Genomic DNA, 20781 nt, shown 5'->3' with positions numbered 1-20781 from the left:
TTTCTCCACAGAAGGGTTAATCACACATCGGAACGGGCTGCTCTGGGGGGTGATGGAATCACCGTGCCGGGAGGTGTTTGAGGACAGACTGAACGTGGCGCTCACTTCACGGCCACGTTCTAGATGACCCGATGTGTTGGGACACAGGCCGGGCTCTGCCACCTGAGAGTTTTTCCTCCCTACCTGAAGCCGCTACCCCGCGGTTCCGAGGCTCAGGTGCGGAGCGGGGCCGCCCTGAGGGCGGGGCGCGCTCACGGGCGGCGCGTGCGCGGGGCGGCCCCGCCCTTTCCCCTCACGGCCCCCGGGCTGGCGGGGGGCGCGTGCGCGGTGCCGCCAGGGGGCGGGGCGGAGGCGGGCGGAGGGGTCCCTGCCGTGCGCGCGCCCCTCCGCGCCCCCCCCGCTCCCGCCGGCCCGGCCCGCGCGGCGCCCCCGGAGCCGGGGCTGCGGAACAGCGGGAAGGAGGCGGCGGCTGCCCCGGTAAGCGCCGAGCGCCGGCGGGCACAGCCCGGCCCCGACCCCCGCCCGCCCGCCCGCCCGCCGGGGGGTCGCCCGCGGCCGCGCGGGCTCCGGCAGGGCCTGTGTCCCGCGCCCCGGCCGCAGCGCCTCGCGGCCGCGGGAAGCCCCGGGCGCGGCCCCTCCGCACCGCCTCCCCCGAGGGGCCGCGCTGTCACCGCGGCGGTGACACCGCCCCGCGCCCGCTCGGGTCCCCCGCGCCCCAGGGGCCGCCCGCGGCACCCTCCGGCCGGCCTGGCGCTGTCAGCCGCGGCGCGGGGACCCGCGGGGCTGGCGGGGAGCGGCGGAGCGGCCGCCGGTGCCGGCTGGCGGGGAGGCGCAGCCTGGCCCGCGTCCGCATCCCTGGGGGAATCGTTCGCTTCACGCTGCGGGCTGGGAGAGGGATGGTGGGTGCGTGTGCAGCTCCCTGAGGAGGAACGCGGAGTGCCCGCGTTCAGCAGCCTTCCGGCTGGGTTTGGTGTGTTCGGGAGCACCTTTGTCTGCATTCTGGTGTCATGCTTCTCTGGAGCGCGGCTTTTCTGCCTTTGTAGGGCTGAAGGAGCCTCTAAGTTCCAGTTTTGTGCCTGCTGTCTGCTATCCTGTGCCTCACTTCCAAGTCTGTCATGACCTGGTATAACTCGGGATGTAGGAAGGCAGGTTCCTATAGCAGGGCCAAATCCGGTCACCAGCCTGCTCTGAGGGTTCTGTACGCTGTGTCTTGAGAGAGAAAAACAATGCGGTGCTGTGCTGATGCTCCGCAAACTGCACCCTCCTCTCCACAACACCATCTGTGATCGCGTGAAGTGTCTGTCTGTGCTGGGATCTGGAGAACAGAGTTCTCTTGTAGCCGAAAATGTGTCATGTAAGTGGCTCTGCTGGGTGAAAAAAGCTCCAAGGAGCCGTGGGCTCTGTTGAAGGGCATCGTCTGTGCAAGCTCTGCTCACCCCAAGAGCAAACATAAACCTTCTGGAGCTGCTTCCTGCTTCATTAATGGTGTGGACTTTGGCTGCTGAAAGATAGGCAAACTAAAGCCCCTGGCTGCTTTTAACACTGTGGATCACAATGTAGGGCTGTAGTAGCTCAGAAGAAGAGAAGCAGTTTCTTCTCTGTCTCCAGCCTGGTTGAGTGTTGTTAGGTAGTTGCTAACAAAATGAAAAGAGAAGGTCATTGTAAATAGTCTGAGATTAAAACTGGGAAACTGAGACGGGAGTAGTCTCATGTTTCTTGTAACACTGCCACTTCGCTTTCAGCTAATGGAAAAACCAGATTCCAGGCTGGTAAACTACATGAAGTAAGGAAAAAAAACCCTTGATTTCTCAGATGTTTTTGTATGGCTGAAGATACATCTCTTTTTCTTTATTTTTTGAAAATGATACATAATTGGGAATAAAACCTCTCAGATATTTTTAACATATTTTCCTATTCCTGTCAAATAAAGGGCCATCTAATTAGATAATGCAGCCCACATTTTCCCAGTTACTTTATCTGCTCAAGCTAATTGCTGGCATGTGTTTTAGTGTGATCATCAGTAAAGATCTGTCTTCTCTCTCTGATTGTTTGAGGGTTTGTTGTATTAAAGTCTGATGATGGTGGAACATCACAGTGGGAAAACCTCAGTGCAGGGATTTCCAGGTGTCATGGACTGTTACCTTCTATTGTGATTTGCAGCTCTGTGGTATTTTTCATTTCTCTTTGTGCTTCAGGCTGGTGTGATCTCTGTGGCCTTCCAGGTGTCTCCCAAAGGTATTTTCTGCATCAGGATGAACCCAGAGCTAAGATTTTCATCAATGGAGAGTGTGTATGGACACAGCAAATCAAACTTGGGCATTAGGCTGAGGTCTGGTAGGTGTTTGGCCACGGCACTGTCAGCATGGGCACTGGCATGGCTTGCTTGGGCCAGCTGGAATTTTCCTGAGCTGTACCTGGACATCATTTAAAGGTGGCAATTGCCAGGGCTAAAACTTCCTGAGCTTTAGAAGTTTCTGCCTTTAGCACATGTTGGGATGGATATTTTTATGCTGCAAAGATTTGCTTGTACAAAATAAATCTGATATGCAGTCGACATTTTATGTATTGATAGCTATGTACTTAAAAGTAACATTTTGCAGTCAAATTTGTGCCATTTTTGCTTTACTGTTGGTATGAGGGAGGAAAATAGATTCTCAGTAGGTGGAGGCTATGGAAACTCCTTAGGAGATTTTTCACTAATGTAATTCAGAAGCTCTTCTTGGACCTTGTGGTGTCGGAGCCTGTGTTGCCAACAAGGATCCAGTCCTAGCAGTGTGTAATGCTATTAATGGGACTGAATCAGTATTGCTCATTGGGAAAACAGCATAAGAAATGTGAGGCTTGTACTTCCTGCCTTAAAAATCACCCCATTTAGTCTTATTTTTGGTCTTTCTACTGAAAAAGGGAGAAAGAGCAGTGTTGGAAGCTGATTTATGCACATAATGGTAGCCTTACATGACTAGCTACAAGGAACCCATTACTTGTTTCTTTTGAGCTTATTCCAGCTGAAATGATCAGAGAAGGCACCATTTGGAGCACTTAGCACTAGTGCAGCCTGGAAATAATCACAGGATTCTATCTTTAAACATAAATAATTCATTAGTAGAGTTTTCACACATATGTGCATGATTTTCTTTGGGAAAGAAGACTTTACTGTCCTACACCTACAAGGCACTACAACTTTTGATCTTCATCAAACATACAGACTTTTGATCTTCGTCTTCTCAGGGTGCTTCAGTTTTGCAAAGAACTGATACTGTGTTGTAAATCAGTGGCAAAGCTAGTAGCTTCCCAAATTGCAGGGAAGAATAATACAAGGATAAATTCTGAAGTTAGGTGAAAGGAGACTTTATGGAGGGTGTCAATCCACAAGGTTTCAATACAAAAAAAAAAAAAAAATTTAGAACAAGTCACTTATTGCATATTAAATGTTTATAAAGCCACTAAAGCAAAATTTCAGAAGAGTAAATAACAAGTTTTTACTTACTTCAAAACTTAGTTTGACATTTTTGACAGCTAAATCTTGCATGAATTTTATTTTCCATCACTGTGTGCCAGAACAGAGCCAAGGTAATGACTGGCTGCAACTAACTGTTAGATATGCAGTTTTATTCAGGAAAATGAACTGAGCACCTAACATGTAGTATTTAAATAACAGTAAAAAAGAGTTAAGGTAGAGTTGAAGTACTGAGTGATGTATTTGATGACATCAGCCTGGAAGTATTTGTGTATTTTGGATGCTGAAAGCATTTCCTTGGCTTTGGTCATTTGGCCAGCGTGGGGCTCATGCTCTGCACAGGCACCTGCAGTGAGTAAAGGCTTTCTGTGGGATCTGCCTTTGGGGAGGTGGCTGGGAGGCATGACCAGGGTGCTGCCATTCTCGCTGCTCCCTGAAACTTTGTGTGTTCTTCTCAGTGCATGTCTGTGGATGTTCTTAATTAGAAGCACACAGTGGTTTTGGCAGATGGAGCCTTCGTGAAGCTTCGGCTGCAGAATTTCTTTGCTGTGGGAGGGTTGGTGCTGGAGAGTGTTCCAGCATTGAAATAATTCAATGTATTTCTCTGCTAGAATATTGGCTTTGTATGGACAAGTCTTAAGTGACGTGGGCAAGTTTGACTTTCTCTTTTTAGCCGTAGATTTTTAATTTTTTTTTCTCCTTTTCCTGAGTTGCTGGATTATACTGAGCTAAAATTTTTCTTTTATTTAGCAAAACAAAAAATTTCTTTTATTGAGGGTTGATAATGGGTGTGCATTTAAAGTAGCATCTGCTGTGCAGTGTCTTTTCAGACAATGGTCTTGAATGTTTCAATTTGCTCTTCCCTAACAAGTGACCAGCACTTTAAATGGTTAATGGCAAATATTTCCTTCAAGTCCCTGAAGGAATATAGGCTATTCTGGAAGAGAAAAGGAAAACCAAAGCTACTTTTATAGGCATGATTCCTTCCACAAATCTGAGTAACTGTGTACACTTGAAGTTTTAGTTTTGTTTTTATTTCTTTCTGTGACAAAAAAACCAGAACCTTTCCTTTCAATGACAGAATCATGCAAAGCTACTTTGTATCTACACCTGCTTACATGAGATGGACAATTTTGGAAATGATGAACTTCTTAAATACATACAGTTGTTGTCATCAAATTATTCTTGATTTAGGATTTGTAAATATGAGATGCGTCCTTGAATGTGGCAATAGCATTGGATTGAACTATGCTGAGGTCATAAAGAAATGTCATGTTAATATGAAAACTTTGTGACATAAACTTTTCCCCCGTTACTGTTGCTCTTCTTTCTAGTTTTATACAAAACTTCAGGAGGAAGTTTCCTCAGCCTGCAGCATGGGTGTGCCTGGGACTTTGGAGAAGTTTAAAGGTGCCATCATGCTGTTCTCCAAAGGTTTTGATAGTTTGCTGGGATAGATATTGCTGTAAAAGATGCAAATTCTGTTTGTGAAAACTCAGGAAAAATGGTAAAGACATTTTAAAGGGTATAGATTCAAGTGTGCAGATAAAAATTTCAGTCCACTTTTTCATATTCAGAACTACATTTGCTGTGTTAAAAATGTGAAATCATACAAATTCTTGTTAGAAAAACTTATTGACAGTTTTCTCAAAATCTTTCTGATGTACACACCTGTAAGAAATAAGTAGTGTCTATCTACAGAAGAAAATTAAGTCTATCAGTTGTGGACATTAGCATTGTAATACAAAGGATATTTAAAGGAAAATACTTCAGTATAGCCTTTTTTAATAGTAAGACTGCATTTTGCTGGAGGAAAAATTATTCTGAGGTCTTCAGTCATGCATCAAAGGTTTGCCAGGAAACCTGGAGATCCAGGAGCTTTTCAAAGAAATACCTTAAAAGTGTTTCAGAGTTGAAAGTGCACTTTGCATTCCATGAGGATATCAGCAGCTACATCAGCTAGGGATGCTGTACTGGGATTTTGGTGCTTTCCCAGGCTTTGTCCCATGTAGAATCCTGCATTGCTCCTGCATTGAACCAAACTGTCCCAGGGAACAGCAGCTCCATAAACTGCCTGGTGATTCACCCTTTTCCAGAAGGCTTGGAATAAAATTTGGAAGAGAAATAGTCCTACCCTTTTTCCCTGGGGAAATAAAAAAATTACCAGTAGATGGGAACCTCTCCATGCTGTCACAAGGACTTTTCTTCCATATGACTCAAATTTGTGTCCTTGAGCTTCCACACTGGGGCCAGTAACTGCTCCTCCCTTAGTGACACCAGAGTGTTTAGGAAGGATTTGCATGTGGCTCTGTCTGCCAAGCCTGAAGCCTTTAAACTGTGTAATGAGTGTGCTGTTGACAGGTCTTGGAGGTGAGGAAAGATGTGGGCCACTGCACAGGATTGAAATCTGTAGCCAGCCAGGCTTCAGACCCCTCAGTGCCTGTTTAGTGACGTGGTGATAGCATAAAAATAACACAGTTCATCTGTGCCCTGGCTTGGAAAGTGTTGGTGGCTTGGTAGGGGACAGTAAGAGGTTCATTTAAAGCAGGGCTGTTGCTGAGAGGCCAATTGCCTGAAACTGAATTAAAACAAATTTGGGGCTACACCATCTCTGAAAGGATGAGACTTCCTTCTTGTTCCCAGTCCCGCTGCTTCCTTTGCATAGTATCTAGCAATTACAAGGTGAGTCACATCAGTCCTCATCTGTCTGAAAGACCAACTCATCAAAAATGAGCTGTGATCTCTAGAGTGGAGAGAAGGGAGAGGACTGAGCAAGGGGTGGGACTGCCTCTTTAGGTGGCAAGGTACAATTAAGTTATTTTCATGACTAACTTAAGCAATCCACAGCAGGCACTTCTCTCCCCCAGCCTTAGCAAGATTGACTTGTGCATGAGCCATTCCCATTCAGGCCATTTGCTTTGTGCATCTGAGCCCAGGATGGTCCTCCTGGGCTTGGGAATCCCAGAGCTGTGAGCACCTGGGGCCTGGGAAGCTCCTCAGGTCATGCATCTCTTTATTGCTTCTCTGTCCTCTGGGATTTTCTTGTTGCAATGCCTTCAAGAATGTTGTCAGACCAGGTTGGGGGTGAAGTGGACATGGTGAGCACTCAGTCACCTCCCAGCTCCAGATGTCCAGGCAATAGAAAGTCCTCAAGCTCAGAATTAATCAACTGCTGGTAAGAACAGATCTGTCACCATAACCATCCTGCTGTCAGGACTGGGAGTGTTTGGATTTTGCATGAACTGAAGATCTGGTGGAGTGTTTTGGATGAGCATGAGACCCAGTCAAAGTGAATCACTTCTCTTACAGGTTTTACCTGTCACACAGTGTGCTGGGAGCCACTGGTCTGCCTCTGAAATGGCATTTTGCATGTCCCTTCTCTGTCCCCCTCCTGTGCTGGGCACTGCCTGCTGCCTGCCTTGCTCCTCCCTGGGAACTTGGTGCAGCAGAAACCTTTGCTGCAGCTGCTGCTACCTGAGTTCAGCTGACAACATTTACAGTGCACCAAAGGGAAGGAGGAGGTCACCACTGGCCACCTGCTCAGGGCAGAGGCAGAGAGAACATGGCAGTGAAATGTTGTGTGCTGAGCCAGTGACTTTGAAAGGGAAGGAAGCTGTAGTGTCGGTCCTGCACCTTTTGTTGTGCTGTTCTACCAACTCCCCTGGTTCTAAAATTGCCAGGGCTGGTTTTGGAAGTGCTGCCAGGCAGTGCCAGGGGAATTTCCACGTATGAGTTTGTCAGTAGGACTCGTGGCTGGAGGAATCACAGCAATTAACACTGCAAGCATTCTACCAGTGGACTTTGGTTGTTGTGTGAGCAATACAGTATATGCTTAAGGTTATAGGACACTAAATACACCTTTGGAACTGGAAGGTTGTTGATTTTTGGAGTAACACTTGCTTTAGACCCTACTTGGAATAACAGGTAAGAGCACTTCCAATTAATGGAGTTAACTGATCAAGTATCACTTTTTAGATTACTGGGGTTTATGCTTAAAGCTGGCCAGTCCTCTGGCTGGGAAAGTCTGTGTGTTAATTTTTTTATTTTCCTGGAAAGCAAGTGTCACTGTAGGAGTTAGCTCTGTTTCATCAGACAACTAACCCAAGGGTTTTACAGGGAAGGCTGACATGTCTGCTGCTTGCTCAAGCCTGTAAAATCTGACATAGAAGTGCAATTGCTACCCAGGAAATAGGTATGTGCTGCCTCTCTTAATGTGTGGCTTAACATTGGGATGAAACTGTGAAATTTACCAAAAGTAGTGAAAAATGGCAGTGTAACTAAATTACCTGTATTTTCAACACCAAGGAAACAAACCCTACTTTATAGAGATGTGGCTGGTGTTTTGATCTGCACTGTGAGCAGCTGTAGTTAATGGATTGACATAGAATGTTTTGTAATCATTTTAATGATGGATACCAGTTAGATATGGATTTACCTGGTCTGTTATTCTGTTTCTCAAAGTTTTTTAATTAAAAAAGTCTTCTGAAGCTGCCATCAGTGTAGAATCTCTTGCTGATACCAAGTCGTGGGCAGTGTTGCCCTTCCCTGTAGTTTCTCCATGCTAGCTGATGAACAGTTGTTTTTTCTTTCCTTGGCAGTGGGTTGAAATAGCAGTTGTTTGAAATAGGAGCTTGAAAACAAGGCTACATAATTTAATTTTGTTATGAAAAGGCCTTTAGAGCACAGTTTGTGAGTTCAGGAGTTCTGTAAATGTTCCTGTCACTTGTCTGGAATGTTAAGTATTGCAACGGTTCCACATTGCTTGCAGCAGCTACAGCTCTGAAGTTTTCTCCAAAGAAGGAGTAGAGGAATTGAGGTGTGCAACAGCCAATTCTTGCCCAAAGCTCTTCTCTTTCCTCCCTTCTGTTTGAAAGAGAAGTAGCAATAGCAAACGCAGCTTAAAAACAGTGGATGGATAGCATAACTTAAATGCAGAATTCCTATTTTTTTAATTCCACAACTTGTAATGGAAAACTGGTAAAGGGTGTTCAGAATTTTTAAGACAGAAAGTAGTAGAAAAGTCTTTTCTCTCTAAAAGACTCCCTGCAGCCCTGTGTGCTCTGTCTGTATTGCAGTGCAGTGCACAGTTGTGCATTATTTTCCTCCCAGTTGTGCATTATTTTCCTCCCAGTTGTGCATTATTTTCCTCCCAGTTGTGCATTATTTTCCTCCCAGTTGTGCATTATTTTCCTCCCAGTTGTGCATTATTTTCCCCCCAGTTGTGCATTATTTTCCCCCCAGTTGTGCATTATTTTCCCCCCAGTTGTGCATTATTTTCCCCCCAGTTGTGCATTATTTTCCCCCCAGTTGTGCATTATTTTCCCCCCAGTTGTGCATTATTTTCCTCCCAGTTGTGCATTATTTTCCTCCCAGTTGTGCATTATTTTCCTCCCAGTTGTGCATTATTTTCCCCCCAGTTGTGTATTTTCCCCCCAGTTGTGCGTTTTCCCCTCAGCACAGGAGCAGAGCAGGCCCTGCCCATGCTGGCACAGGGATCTGCCCACCTGGAGCTCCAGCCCACCTGCAGCTGGGGGCAGATGCCTCAGGAAAAAACCCAAACCCAAAATCTTCCCTCCTACCCTGACTGCTCTCCCAGCTTGTAATTAGTTTTGGCTCAGGGGGGTTTCTGAGCCCTTTGTGCTCAGATGTTGAACAGCCATCAGGAAATTTCTGTGCCTTGTGCATGGCCAGTCTCCCCATCTCCTCACACAACATACATTAAACATACAGCTCACTTTTTTTTTTTAAACTTATAATCTGGCTCTAAATTAATTTGCTGGTTAGTAGTTATACTTTTTTACTGGAAGAGATGTTTAACAGCCACTCCCAGCCTGCCTTCTTGATGCCATTCCAGATTTGATAGGCTTTTGTCATGATCCCTGTGAGATATCTCATGGGAGCTATTATATACCTTTGATCTTATTTTTGCCTCTTGCTTGATCATTTTAAGATCTGTAAGAATTTTTTTTTTGAGGTTGAGAGAAGAACTGCACATAGCAATAAAGGGTTGGTAGATGGGCGAAAAATTGATTTATTGAGTGTGATATTTGTGTTTTATGGTCCATTCTCTATTCCTTTCTTTAATAATTTTTGGAATTGCTTTGCTTTTTTCCTTTTCCTATTTCACACACTGCACTGATGGTTTAATGAAGCTGTGAATCAGAATGCTGGAGTTTTGCTGAGCAGTAATGACACACTGAGAGCACATTTATATTTGAAGCTGAGGTTGCTTTCCTGTGAGAGATAGATGTGTTTGTGTTTACCTCTATTTAATTTTGTTTGCTGTTTTTATTGTCCACTTAGTCTCATAAGGGTTTTTGTGATTCCATGGACTCTCTGTTATCCTTGGTATCTTAAATTACCCACTAGCATCAGCAAACTTGCAAGTCACTAAAACTGATGTCTTGATCTTAAGCAATAAAAGAAATGCACTATTTGCTCTGGGCTGCTGGAATCCAGTGGCTTATATATCATGTTTTTGGAATTATTGAGCAAGAGACATTGTTGTAGAGTGCTTGTACAGCTTGCAGGCTGAAATTATAGATGTGGAGACCTGTGTCTCTTTCTAGATAACTTATTTCATATTCCAGATATGAAATGCTGTCTGTGCTGTCTTGTCTGCAGAGACTCGGGAAAGTTCTGTGTCTGTGTTTTACAGGGGGTTGATGAGGCTGTATTTTATAATCTCTTTGCTTTTCTGCCTTTTGGGACTGTATAAGTGACCTGAAAACGTCATTCCCTAATTATTTGGGCAAAGTTGTCAGCCTGAATATATCAAAACCAAAGAATTTGCACACATACAGAGTGAAAGTGTACTGACTCTGTTGCTCTTAGATGTGAGCAATTTCTTCTGTAACTTGGGTATTTGATTTTCCAAAAGTGCTCAGTAGCCTCACATTTGAGGGATTGCTTTCTTCTTTTATTTTCCCTTAAAAGATAATTCTAAGATAATTTATAATTTTCTTAATAATTCACTATTTTTAGTAGGTAGTGTTGCTTGATGCCTCTCAAAAACACTTTTGTTGCTCAACCCTCTATTGTCTTCCAGGCACAGGAAACTATATTCTGTACTCCTGTAACTACTACTCTTTACTTTTGTGACAACAATATTAGCATAAACAAGCAGATTAAATTAAGGATGAGATTAAAATAATCACAGTGAGGAATCATCCCCTCCCTGCCCTGCTCAGGGCTGTGAAGTGTAATGCTGAGAGCATTGCATGTTGGCTGCCTGCGTGCATCGTATCAGCTTGCAGGCAGCAGCAGAGCCATGCTATTGGGCAGAGCAGTTGGGAATTATTATTTATGCAGTTGTGTGTGCAGCTGCTATAAAGGCCAGGCTGGTTCCACAGCAGCAGGGAGAGCCCTCCTGAGCTTGCTGTGTGCTGGACTATGTGTGCTGTGGAGAGAGAGACGCCTGGGAAGGGATACAGGTTAGAGGGAGCACTTACAGTGCACTTCAGGAATGCAGTCCTTCTATCTGATACTTTGGTTGTTTTGGCTTTTTTCCATTTTGATTAATTGATACTGTTTGTGCTATCATTAATCAAATGTTTTCCACTAACGTCTTCTGCCTGTTGATGACTATTTTCTTTAGCAGTGCCTTTTTTTCCTTTTTTTTTTTGAGAAGGAAGTGTGTATAAAGGGAAAGGAAGTCTTCAGTAATTCTTTCTTTCTCCCTAGGGCAAAAGATAAAATACAGTTTTATATGCAATATTTTCTTTTTAAAACAATAGTGAAATAATATTTTTTGTTCTCGTTTGAATTGTTAATGCTGTACGTTACTCTTCAGAAAGCTTCCTTTGGTTGGAGAGAGTTTTATTTCTTATTTTAAAATTTATTGTTAAATTTTCTTGTTGGGCAGAGACAAGATTATTGCTGATTCTTAATACTCTTTCTTCCTAAGGAATGTGGTTGTGTTCTTCAGAAACAACTACTACAAAAGTAGTTTTATCTGCCATATCTGCCTTTTGAGGAACTGGGTGAAGCAGGGCCTTTTCTGCTTCCAGTCACACAATATTAATGTCTCCTGTATTCAGTGCTGAAACCCCATCTTCTTTTTCCTTCCTGGAGAAGGCAGGAGGGGAGAAATTGGCACAGAGGCCATAAATTCACTTTAGGGCTCTTAGTAAGCAGCTGCTTTTAGAACCTGTAATGCAAATTGATGTCTTGTTCTTGTTTTGTGTCACCCATTTGTATATTTTTCTCAGTTTTTAAACTCTAATGGTGTAAACTTCTTTCATTAGGAATTAACTACTAAGGCTTTGTTTCTGTGGAGTTAAAACAGGAACAGTGGTCTCTAAGCCTTCTTGTCCTCTGTGTATCTTTAAATCTTTTATTTCTGGAAATGTGGTTCTAACTTTGAGTTTCAGTGAATCAAAAATACTGGTCTTGAGTGTCAAATTTCTGGATATTTTAAAGTAATGCTGTGATGAAACATGAGGATTTATACTTAGCTGACATTGCTGAGTTTTGCTTTCTTCCATCACTGCTTTGCAGTCGCTGTTCCTGAAGCAAACACTGTGGCATGTTTTCAGGAACACTTCTCATGGATAAAAAATGCTACTTTGATTTTTTAAGGTTTTTTAAGCCTTCTGATGTTTACATTTTTGCAGTAAACTTTTTCACACACTTTCTGTAAATAATTTAGTGTTTTACATTCTTTATAGAAGAAATTTGGTAGACTCTTAAGTTGTCCAGTGTCATTGGAGAGGTGGCACTGTCACCCTCCAATCCACTGTCTCTTTTAGAAAACTCTAAATGTTAGAATCAGAAAATAAACTCCCCTTTTCTTCCCCTTGAGAGCAGTGGTGTGTGTGCTCATGTTGTGCCCTATAGTGACAGTGAAACATTTGAGTTCACGGAGTCTTGTCACTGCTGCCCCCTGAGATATCTTGATTCCAGTAGAAATGGTTTGTTCTGTAAAAGGCAGTGTTAGCCTGCATCTCTCTGAGGCCATCACCCAGTGGGTTATGTTGTTCTTCCTTGCTGTGGTAAACAGATCCAACTGTGTTTACTGTGCATGCAAACTCGTGTGTGCTGTGTCTGGCTGTGCAAGGTGTGGCAGGGCTGCTGACTGTGCTCTGCAGGCGTGGAAATGTGCACTGCAAGCAGTGCTGGCTGTCCCCATGCCAGCCAGGGCCCCTGCTTGATCTGCATTGCCAGGCAAGGGTGGCACAGTCATGGCATTGCCAGGGACCCAACCCTCCTGGGAGCTCTGACCATCAAAAAGGGATGGTTCTGACTGACTGATTTATCACAACTGTGTAGTTTTTCTTTGGGATGATTTTTAAAATGCAGTCAGCTTCACTAGAAACCGTGAAAATTCATTTGGTTATTCCTCAAGTGTGCAATTTATTTATGTCTGTAAAACATCAGAAATAACCACTCAATGGTAAAGATGCCAGTTCTACTAAAGAACTCTATCCTCTTTAGTATTTTTCAGTTTTAGTTTTCAGTCGAATAAGATCAAAAGCACAAGTAAGTGACTCATAAACATGAAAAAGGCAAGAAATAGAAGTGTGGTGACTTAGATGGTAGCCAGTGTTACCATCTGCTTCTGGAATCTAGTAGGCAGTTGTGCCACTTAATATTAGTTGTGTATAACAAACATATTGCCTTCATGGGGCTTTTCTGGTTTGGGTTCTGGTTTTCTAAGGACCCTCTCATTTCAAATTATCTCTCAGTTATTTAGTCTTCTGTGAAAGTGTTCTGATTACTTGTGGCTATATGGCAGGACTGGTGCATTTTTGACATTGTGATGATGAAACTGCAACAGCAAACAAAGTTCTCTGTGTCTGTTCAGGGCAGCTTTCAGAACTAAAGGAATCTGGAGGCTATAAACAAATTTTCTCAGTGTTTTAAGATGAAGCTTCCTGTTGCTTCTGTTAACAGTGCTTAGGGATCTGAGGAGGCAAAACTCCTGCAGTTTTACTGACTTTGATCAAAGTCAGAATTGAAATGTACTTGTGTGCAGCTGAGGTGGTGCTCAGAAGGAAGGAGTGTGTGTAAAGGTACGGTGTTAATTTTGTTAGCTGAAATTATTTAGTACTTCTGACCACTGTGTTATGTCAGATGTCTCATGCACACAGCCATCAGTCTGCTTTTTGTGCCTTTGAAATGCTTCAGTTTTTAAGAGATGGAAATGACTGAACATATTTCCAGTCAGCTGTGAGATGCTGGGCTGACATAAACCTGATCACTCACTTCCACCTGGAATCCCTCAGACTGAAAGTGGAGTGGGGATGTTGTCCTTTTAATCTTGCATCCCATGACATCTGACTCAGGGTGATGAGGAAAACAGCTGCCAGCTCTCCCTCTTGCAGGAGGAGAAGATCCTGCTGTGTCTGGTCTTTCTGGTAGCCCCTGCTTCAGGTTCTTCCTGTGGCTGCTCTCCTGTCAGTCTGTGCTTCCTTGGAATCAGCTGCTGTTGCTGTAATACCTGCAGTTTTCTGCTGTGGCTGCTCCCGGTTTGGACAAAGCCAGCTTTGTTTTCTGGGTGTTGATCAGTGCCTGTGGGTGGAATGGCAGTGCTGGCAGTTCAGAGACAGCAGGGCCAGGCTGCAGGAGTGTCCCCACTGCAGGCCATGGAGCCCAGGGAGCTGCTTCTGGCTCCTTCCTGCAGGTAATCCTCAGAATCACACCACTCATGTTAAATTTGTAAAGTTCCTTGTGTTTATTATTGTGATTTTTAATAACTGGCTGGAGGGAACCTGAATTTTTCAACTTGTTTGGATTTTTTGTACAGTAATTTTTTCTCCACGACTGCTGTTTCACTGAACTGGTAATCTTCTCTCAGATCCAGTGTTGTTGGTAGTTAAGCTGTTGCCTGAGTACTCCCACAGTGTTTTCCTTCCCACAGTCAGGAATAAAGGACATTGCTCCCTACTAAGCCTTTCTTTTGCTGGCTAACGAGTGAGCTCAGCTACATGGGTCACTTAGAAAATATCCTCAGTTCAATGCCATTTGTGGAACAAGAACTTAAAAAAAAGAAATTATTATAATTTGGAGTGGAGCTTAGTCCTTAGCCAAAATCTCCTTAAAAAAAAGGCAAAAACCATTGGTCAGTCACATGCATTTTGTTTGGCTCTAATTTGTGGTCTTTGCTGCTCTTCTGGATGTCTGGTCTTAAATAGAACATTATAAAAAAAGACATTGCTTTTCATCTGTATTTTATGTTTAAAGTCTCTTTCTTTCTGTTTGTAGATTTGTTTGTAAATGCATCATAAACAGACAGCCCAGAATGAAGAAAGCAAGCAGGAGTGTTGGCTCAGTGCCCAAAGTGCCTGGAGTAAATAAAGCTCAAACAAGTGAAAAAGCCAAACCAGAAAACGGCTCCTCAGTGTCTGCAGTAACAAAACTCTCCAAAACTGGGACATCAGCATCTCTTTTGAAGGTAATAACCAGTAGAACATTCTGATTATTTGTATTTTTTTTTAAATAAAGCTTTAGAAAGGGTAGAATTTCCAGGCTTGTCTTTAATGCAGCTTAGACTGGAGGTTTGCATGGGTAGCTGGAGGGAATGTGGGTGTTCCAGAGGGCTGGGCAGGGTGACAGGATCTGGTGTGTCATTCATGCTGAACTTTCATTCTGCAGCAGGAGATGGAGAGCAGAGTGCTGTGCAGCCCTTGGCTGCTGTGCAGGAGGAGCAGAGGGGAAGTTGTGCTCTGACCAATGTTATTTGTTTGCTGTTATGCTTGGATGGTGTCAGTGACTAATAGGATTTGATAGGAGTTATTTACTAATTCTGAAAAAAGAACTAATGAAGTATCTAACATGAGAACTTCTTTATATATCAGTGATCTGAGTTGGGTCAGTGCAGCTGAGTTCTTCTGGCTGTTTTGGCCTTTGCTTTGTGTTCAAGTACTGCTTGAGCTGAATTTTCGCAAGTTGATTCTTGCTCCCAGAACAAGTTCAAAGGTGGAGGTTTTCTCTTACAGTAGGAAAACAGGGCAGTGTATGGAGGAGCAAATGGCTTCCAACAAACAGTCAGACACACTGAGGAGTTTTCACCTGGGAACAGCCACATCTGGGCTGGATGGATGGAATGAGCCTGCCTGCTCCTGCTCTGCTCCTTTTCCTGGCATGGAGACGTGGCTGGATGCAGCTCCTGCTGCTCTCTGCACCCAGGGTGCAGTGCTGTGCTGTGCTGCCCTGCAACAGAGGAACAGGGCAAGGAGCAGGGCCTGAGCCACTGTCACTGACCCACAGGGAGCCACAAAGGCCATTGGAGCAACTGGCAAATAAAGATCCAGAATTAAAGAAGTGTAGGAATTGAGGTCTCTCTGTCAGAGCCCTGCAGGATTCAGAAGTCAGAAGCTGTGTTCCCTTTCTCTTCTTCCTTTTCCTCTATGGAAGAATGGTTAATACTTTTGCTGATGAACTTGCAAGCCAAGTTTCAGGGAGGTTTTCTCCCAGTGCCCCTCCTTTCTTCCATCACCCAATGCATCTTGCAGTTTTCTTAGCTTTAAATAATCTTTTGATGCTTGTTGACATTACATACTTTGTATTTCTAGAAACCTCTCAAAGCAACTAAAGCCCTTTGTAGTTCACTTATCAAGTTTCTGATGTCATTCCTCTCAGGGAGATAAAGGAGGAGGATGATGTGACACTGAACAGATTTGACCCAGTATGCTTTCACAGTTTTACTTATATTAGTAACACTTCTGGCTATGTTTTGGTGTGGGATTGGAATTCATGACAATTTATGAGTTTAGGCACAATGAAAATTTTCTTTTGATTACTGGGGCTTATCTCAGGTTTATGTTCAACCAGGCTTACTCACACACTTGGATGTCTTTTACTTGTTATGGTGCTGTTGTGCCAGCTGTGTGACTTAATGATAGTGATGAATCTTCTTTGAGTGTTCTGTACTTATATAACAAAGTTGTTTGTGGGGCTTTTTATTTACTGGTACTGACAAATCACATAATTTCTGGCTTGAAAGAAGTATCAATAGAAGTTGCATTTTTAAAAATACGTTTTTAAATATGATTTTGTATTTGATATTGTTGATGAAACATTTGGCATATTGTTTTCCTCATAGAGGCTGTAGGATATTCTCTTAGAGTTGATGAATTGCTGTGTGTTATTAAATTAAAATTTCATATTCTTTGACAAAAATAAAAGCTGGCCTTAAATAACTTTATTGCAGTGCTTACTAATTTATTCAGTCCTTTGAGGTGGATATTGAGTGAAAGGCTCCTATTAAAGATTAGAAATACAGTACTACAGCAGTCTTGGTTCAGTCAGTAATAATGTTGCAGAACAGAACATTATTGTGTAATTATAGCATCCCCTTTATGATACAACTACAGGCCAACATTCAGCTTTGGGTGGGCTTCTTTAACTGCATTGTTCCATACATTTGTCCTTTCTTGTGGAGTTTTCAAATGTATGGACAATGAGCACAGGAAGAAACTTGGGCCCACCCTTGGGCAGAGCTGAGCCTGTCCCAGGGTCTGGTTCCCAATGCCCTTGGTTGGTTCCTTCTCTGCAGTTTTTGTCTCCCACTTTGCCCAGCACTTGGGTAAATGTTCAGCACCCCACACACTTTATTAGTACAGAAATTTAACTGCCAGCCACTTTTAATTTGTAATTAAAAAAAAAAAATACTCTACAAATAATATATTCTTATTTTTAAGATCATTATTTTTTGACTTCTTCAGCTAATGAGCTTGTGATCCTGCTACCATTCCCAGCTGTAATTAGACAGCAGCTGTACTTCAGACAAATTGCAAAATCCAGTGTCCCTGAAAAGCCAGGACTTGGAGACCAATATTTGAATATTAAAAATTAGAGTGTGTTTTCAGTATTCATGTGTCTAGGCTTCTATTCTGTTTGCAAAATGCAGTCACTTAATTACAGATTGTTGTGAAGTTTGATGTTTGAAAAACTCAAATGCAGCAACAACAACCATCAAAGAAAATCTTAGGCAGGAATAATTATAGATATATATAAAGGGATTTGAATGAGATGCAGTAAATGGGATATACCTGTTGAGAAACTGAGATGAAATGAATTGTATAGGTCATTATTCAAGTTTCGTTGCACTGAAAGAAAGTGGTGAGAGGAAAACAGAATATGAATTGTATAATTATAAAGTGGTTTTTTAATACAGAAAAGCAAAATAGGTCTGGATGAGCATTTCTAATTATGAGAGTTTCTAATTTTTCATATTTTAATGTAGGAGTTTTTATGCTAAGCAGGATGGCACAGTTCTTAGTAAATGGGAAAAGTTGTTTAATAAATATGCAGCATTGCTTTTACTTCAATTAAAAAGATATGCTACAAAAATACTTTGATTTTAAAGGTTCTGAATGGTTGCCATTGTGGAACATTAAGAAGAGAGCTGCTGGTTTGTAATTTTTCCAAAGCTTTGCTAAATAGTTTTCTTTGCCAAGAGTATAATGTTACAGCTTTGAGAAGCTGTTTACTAATTGGCTGCAGAGGAGGCAGTGCCTTCCAACCTAGACCAGAAATAGTTTATGGGTAAGTCAGAAGAAGAATGGCTGTCTTAAATTCCTTTGTTCAGCAAGGACTGCAGATGAGTAATGTCTGAACCTGTGTAGTTCACTTTGAGTTTCTTCTTCAAGCTGAGTCACATCTTGACCTATTTGGCTTGATAACATGTACTTGTACTGTTAGTGTCTGAAAGTTTAATCTCATTTCCCCAGTCTTTCAGCAGGGTAAAGATGCTGACAGCTCATAGTCTGTTTGAACCATCACGTTTGCAGGAGGGTGGGCAGATCCAGCAGCAAACAGAAAATCAGTTCAGTGCCTTTTTGTGATACCTGGGTTTAGGCAATAGTTGCACGGGGTTGTTTCCCTCCCCCTGTGCCCCCATGCCCACAAAATGAGCTTCAATTAGATACAAAATCTAATCACAGGCAAACCAGGATTGTTGTTCATCAGTAGTTTGTGCTCAGCCCATCCTCACCCATGAGTTGGGTGGGCTTTATGGCTTTTGTAGCCCTCTGACAGTTTTGCTTTCCTATTTGTATTTCCATTGCCTGTCCCTGTTTGCATGGCTGTGTGACATGGCAGACCAGGGAGCTGCTCTGAGCCCTGGGAGGAAGGAGCCCTTGGAAGAGCTTTGTTTGCACAGCAAACAGCAATGGCATTTCCATAGCAGAAAAGCCAGCTTTAGGTGCACATCAGACTGGATCCTTGGAGTGATGTGTTTTCTTCCAGCCTTTTATAAACCTTCTCAGAAGGCTACACCATTTCTGACATGATTTCAATAAAAACATCCTTGTCCTAGAGGATTTTACCCTTACAAATAGTTTTTTCTCTCTGTAAATTTTCTATATTTCTATCAGTTCATGCAGAGTAAATATGTTCTCCTCCCAAAGCTCCCTTTTGTTTTGTAGCTGCTGTCTGTAAATGGCTCAGATCCCATCCATTTCCACAGTGCTGTGCTCAGTGTTCCTAGCTGTTCTGGAATTGGCATTTGCAAAAATAGACTCTAGAGAAGAGAGTGACATGCAACTATTTTTTTAATTAAGCAAATGTACCTTCATTCTAAATATATAGAATTTTAATGTGTGCAATATGGTTTTTAACATGGATGTGTGTGGGAGCTGGAAGTTACAAACTTGCAGACATGATGGAAAACAACTGGTTAACTCCTCAGCAGTACCTTTAGCTGGGATGTTGGAGGAGAGTTCAAATGTGTTATCCAGCTGAATAATACAGTTGCTCAAGAATGCTGCTAGCACAGCTGCTTCCTTTTAATTTTTTTTATCCTCATATAATGGGGAAAATGTTGAGCACATTTTGATTTTCACCATTTCAAAAAATGTATTTTAAAGAGTATAAAGCCTGCCAATTAATGCTTAAGAGTTTGGTATTTCTAGACTTTGCTTTATTCTGAAAGATGTATTCTCTGTTTGGGAGGCTGGTTGTTGGGAATCCTGTGCTTGCTGCCTTGTCACATTCCAGGCAGCTTTGTGGCCAACAGTAGTTTCAGGAACAATCATATGAGGTTAGACAAAAAGTCCATCAAACAGATACCCCATCTCTTAAAATTCCCTAGAAAAGAGCTTGAGAGCAAGGCAAGGATATGTGGTGAGAGTGGCTTTTCCCCTGCCTCTGTCCTAGTTTCTAGTGGTCTGTAGCTCAGTATTTCTAGCTAGAAACTGTATTTTGCTAATGTTGGATTGATTTTTGTTCTCCTTTGATTTGAGCTTTTTGTTGTGAATTTGTCCACCAGAAAATACTTGATCATACTCAATTGAAGGATATTGTACTAACTTCCTGGTATTTGGTGGTTTCATTATCTAAGAATTGCCTTCATTCTTATGCATAAGCAACGTTCTAGACAAAATTGAGAAGTTTTACACTATGATGTTTTACTCTGCTTTAATTGATTTTTTTTTAAATTTTTCTCCTTGTTACTGAAAGATTAAGAATTTCTGGGGGAAAAGAGAAGACTCAGTTTCAATATTCACTCATATGTGAGGAGTTAAAGTTCCATTTCAGTTTACTGACTCTGCACAGTGCAGCACACTTACACTTTTCAGCATTCTTGCATAGACACATGACCTGTCAAATATGTACTTTTTAAGCTGAAGGAATCTTTAGCAGTAGAAATGTTGGCTGTGCAGAGTTCTGGGCCAGCTGTTTTAAAGCTGCTTCTTCCCTTTCTTTCAGACTAAGAGTAACGATGACCTCTTAGCAGGGATGGCTGGTGGCGGCGGAGTGACCATGACCAACGGTGTCAAGGCCAAGAAGAACTCTTGTGTATCATCAACAGCGCCTTCAGCTCCAGGGACAACCATGAACACTCTAGAAAACAAACCCAAAACTATTGCAGGTAAATGGATATATTGATTCTTAAAGGTGGAAGTTGGGGGCTTTTTATTTTCATTTAATGTAGTGAGGATCCAGGCTGCTTACTGAAATGCTCAGTAATACCATGATCAAATAACACCTTCTAAACTATTTTCCTGTTTTTAATAATGTAATTGCTTTTTTGGAGGGTGTTCCTTTTAGTTTTTTCAGTACTGACTATGCAACTATTATATAAGATGAAATAATATAATTAATTCAGAGAATCATAGATGTTTTTCTAAAATTGTCTGTGTAAAAAATCCATGACAGAAGCACTAAATCTCTAAGATGAGTTGTTACAATGAACATTTTGGACGTTTTGTATTGCTTTACAGAAATTAAGTAGGAGAGCTTTCAGAAACTGTTGAGAAAAATGAAATCATTTAGTGTGTTATTGATATGGATTGAAATAGGTCTTGCCTTCTTCCATTGCTGTGTTTTGGATTCAGTAATGCTTGCAAAGCTGTAAACCATCTGGAAATAAAGGAGTA

At 42.4% G+C, this 20781-nt stretch overlaps 1 protein-coding gene across 2 annotated transcripts in view; it reads left to right on the top strand.

The window, feature by feature from the left end:
- Nucleotides 1-401: 401 nt before the first annotated feature.
- Nucleotides 402-20781, top strand: part of SPECC1L (sperm antigen with calponin homology and coiled-coil domains 1 like) — a 65479-nt gene continuing 45099 nt past the window's right edge. The window contains exons 1-3 of one of the 2 annotated variants that reach the window (XM_063173370.1): nt 402-477; nt 14663-14852; nt 20111-20273. In XM_063173370.1, coding sequence (XP_063029440.1) covers nt 14700-14852; nt 20111-20273 — 316 coding nt within the window. In that variant the 5' untranslated portion in view covers nt 402-477; nt 14663-14699. Of the gene's footprint in view, nt 478-14662; nt 14853-20110; nt 20274-20781 lie in introns of those variants that run through there. The other variant, XM_063173371.1, reaches the window with a different exon arrangement.

This window comes from Melospiza melodia, chromosome 20 (genome assembly GCF_035770615.1).
Source record: "Melospiza melodia melodia isolate bMelMel2 chromosome 20, bMelMel2.pri, whole genome shotgun sequence".
Classification (NCBI taxonomy): Eukaryota; Metazoa; Chordata; class Aves; order Passeriformes; family Passerellidae; genus Melospiza; species Melospiza melodia.
This window is presented reverse-complemented; position numbering and strand designations above follow the sequence as displayed.